A 1,816-nucleotide genomic window follows, 5' to 3' on the forward strand; every position below is an offset into this window, starting at 1 on the left:
CTGGTTTACGAATACACCTTAATTCATCATAGGATGAGCACTAACACTTTTCGAAGCGCTTCAGATCACGACAGTCTTGTTACGTCCTTTTTGACCGACTTCCCAAAAGAAGGAGGTACTCAATTCGTCTGTATGTTTTTTTTTAAAGTTAATTGTCACATGTAATTTGGATGTTTAAGCACTGACTTAATATTATGAGAGTTTATTTAATTAAACAAGAACAATTAACATAAAGAAAAGGTTTAACGTAGGCCGACCAGTAACGTCGAACTTTATCCGAAATGTTGTAACATTAATCCCATTTATAGCTACAGTGTGGGCAGAGAGATATATGTTATTGTCCAATACCATATGTGGTCACTCGGTTTTTAACAAGACTGTTCTAAGGCGCCGAGTTTGACCTATAATTGTGAATAGAACCTTGTTAATTGTTTGTAGTAATTTTCTTAAGAATTAAGAATAAAAACAACCATAGCCTTTAGATAATTATGGGGTGAACAGGTAAATTAAATTACCGTTTAAAATCGAAATAACTTTGGATGGACCCAAAAAAACCTACAGAATTATCATTCAACATATACTAACACGTTAACAAATTCACTAAAAGGTGCCTAAAATAAGACGTGGTCACTTTTTATTCTATTTATGGGACATTTATATACAAAAGCTTTAGTCGTATATGTAACTAAATGTAAATTTTATAGCCTACACATTTCATGAATCATTCGTTATACCGGAGAAAACAACCTTAAATATCATCGGATAATGTTTATGATCTTTTAATTTAAATATCTTTTCATAGGCATGAATTCTATTTTATTTCAAGAAAATTATTTTCTATGATGAAAGGTTTTTATAATTAACTAGCTTTCGCCCGTGACTCCGTCCGCGTAGCATTGAAAAAAACAAAAGTGAATAGCCTATGTGTTCTTCCAGACTATCCACTACATCTATGCCAAATTTCATTGTAATCCGTTCAACCGTTTAGGCCACAATCTCTAGCAAACATCCATCCATCCATCTAAACTTTCACATTTATAATATTAGTAAGATTAGTAAGAAGTAAGATGTAATAGCCATTCTGTTTTAGAAATTTTTGCACAGAGAATTTTAGCTAATGAATTGTTTGTTTTCATTATCAACAACAAAACGATTAAACACAGCATTTAGAAAGACGTAGAAATTTTTTACAAACCGGTCACGTGTCACATAAAACTACATTACTATGTTTACGTGACTTTCAAACTATTTAGGGTAATGAGAACAAACACAAAGCGTGCAGTGAGTAGTGGGCACCGTCTGGCATTGCGGTGACGTATCGTATGTCGGGAGATAATGCGAACAAACGCAGGGCTTAGGTTTCATTAACGCTTCCAGCATCCAGTCATGGACGAGAGAGCGGGACAAAGTGCTCGTAACGCTGTTCCCTTTGTTATATTGCTTTAAAAAGTTTCTGTGTCCTGTGTTTGACAAGTTCATTGTTTTACAAATTCATTGTAAAATTGTGCTTACAATAGATATGAAGTTACTACACTGTTAATTGTCTTTTACGGTATGGATTTTATGTAAATACTGCCACAGTTAACTAAACAGTGTATAAATTTGTCAAATGTCTTGGCGGAGCTAAAACCATTCATCTCTTCATTACTTTAGCATTAAAAACTATTAATTTCTTGGTTTTTATATTGATGTTCTTGTGTATTTTGGTGTATATTCTGTGTCGTAATGTGTTTAACTTGTTACCGACAGCGCGGCAGCCAAAAATACAAAACACTTATTATAAAACAAACATATCTTTATTTTAAAACTTATTTAC

The 1,816-nt window shown here is 33.0% G+C and overlaps 1 protein-coding gene across 1 annotated transcript in view; it reads left to right on the forward strand.

Moving 5' to 3' along the window:
* The window catches only part of LOC106103483, a 27,858-nt gene that overhangs the window by 23,278 nt on the left and 2,764 nt on the right, over positions 1–1,816 (forward strand). Inside the window, exon 4 of the mRNA XM_013283264.1 lies at positions 309–364. Coding sequence (XP_013138718.1) covers positions 309–364 — 56 coding nt within the window. The remainder of the gene's footprint in view (positions 1–308; positions 365–1,816) is intronic.

Source organism: Papilio polytes, unplaced genomic scaffold (genome assembly GCF_000836215.1).
Source record: "Papilio polytes unplaced genomic scaffold, Ppol_1.0 DF823731.1, whole genome shotgun sequence".
In the NCBI taxonomy this organism is placed as follows: domain Eukaryota; kingdom Metazoa; phylum Arthropoda; class Insecta; order Lepidoptera; family Papilionidae; genus Papilio; species Papilio polytes.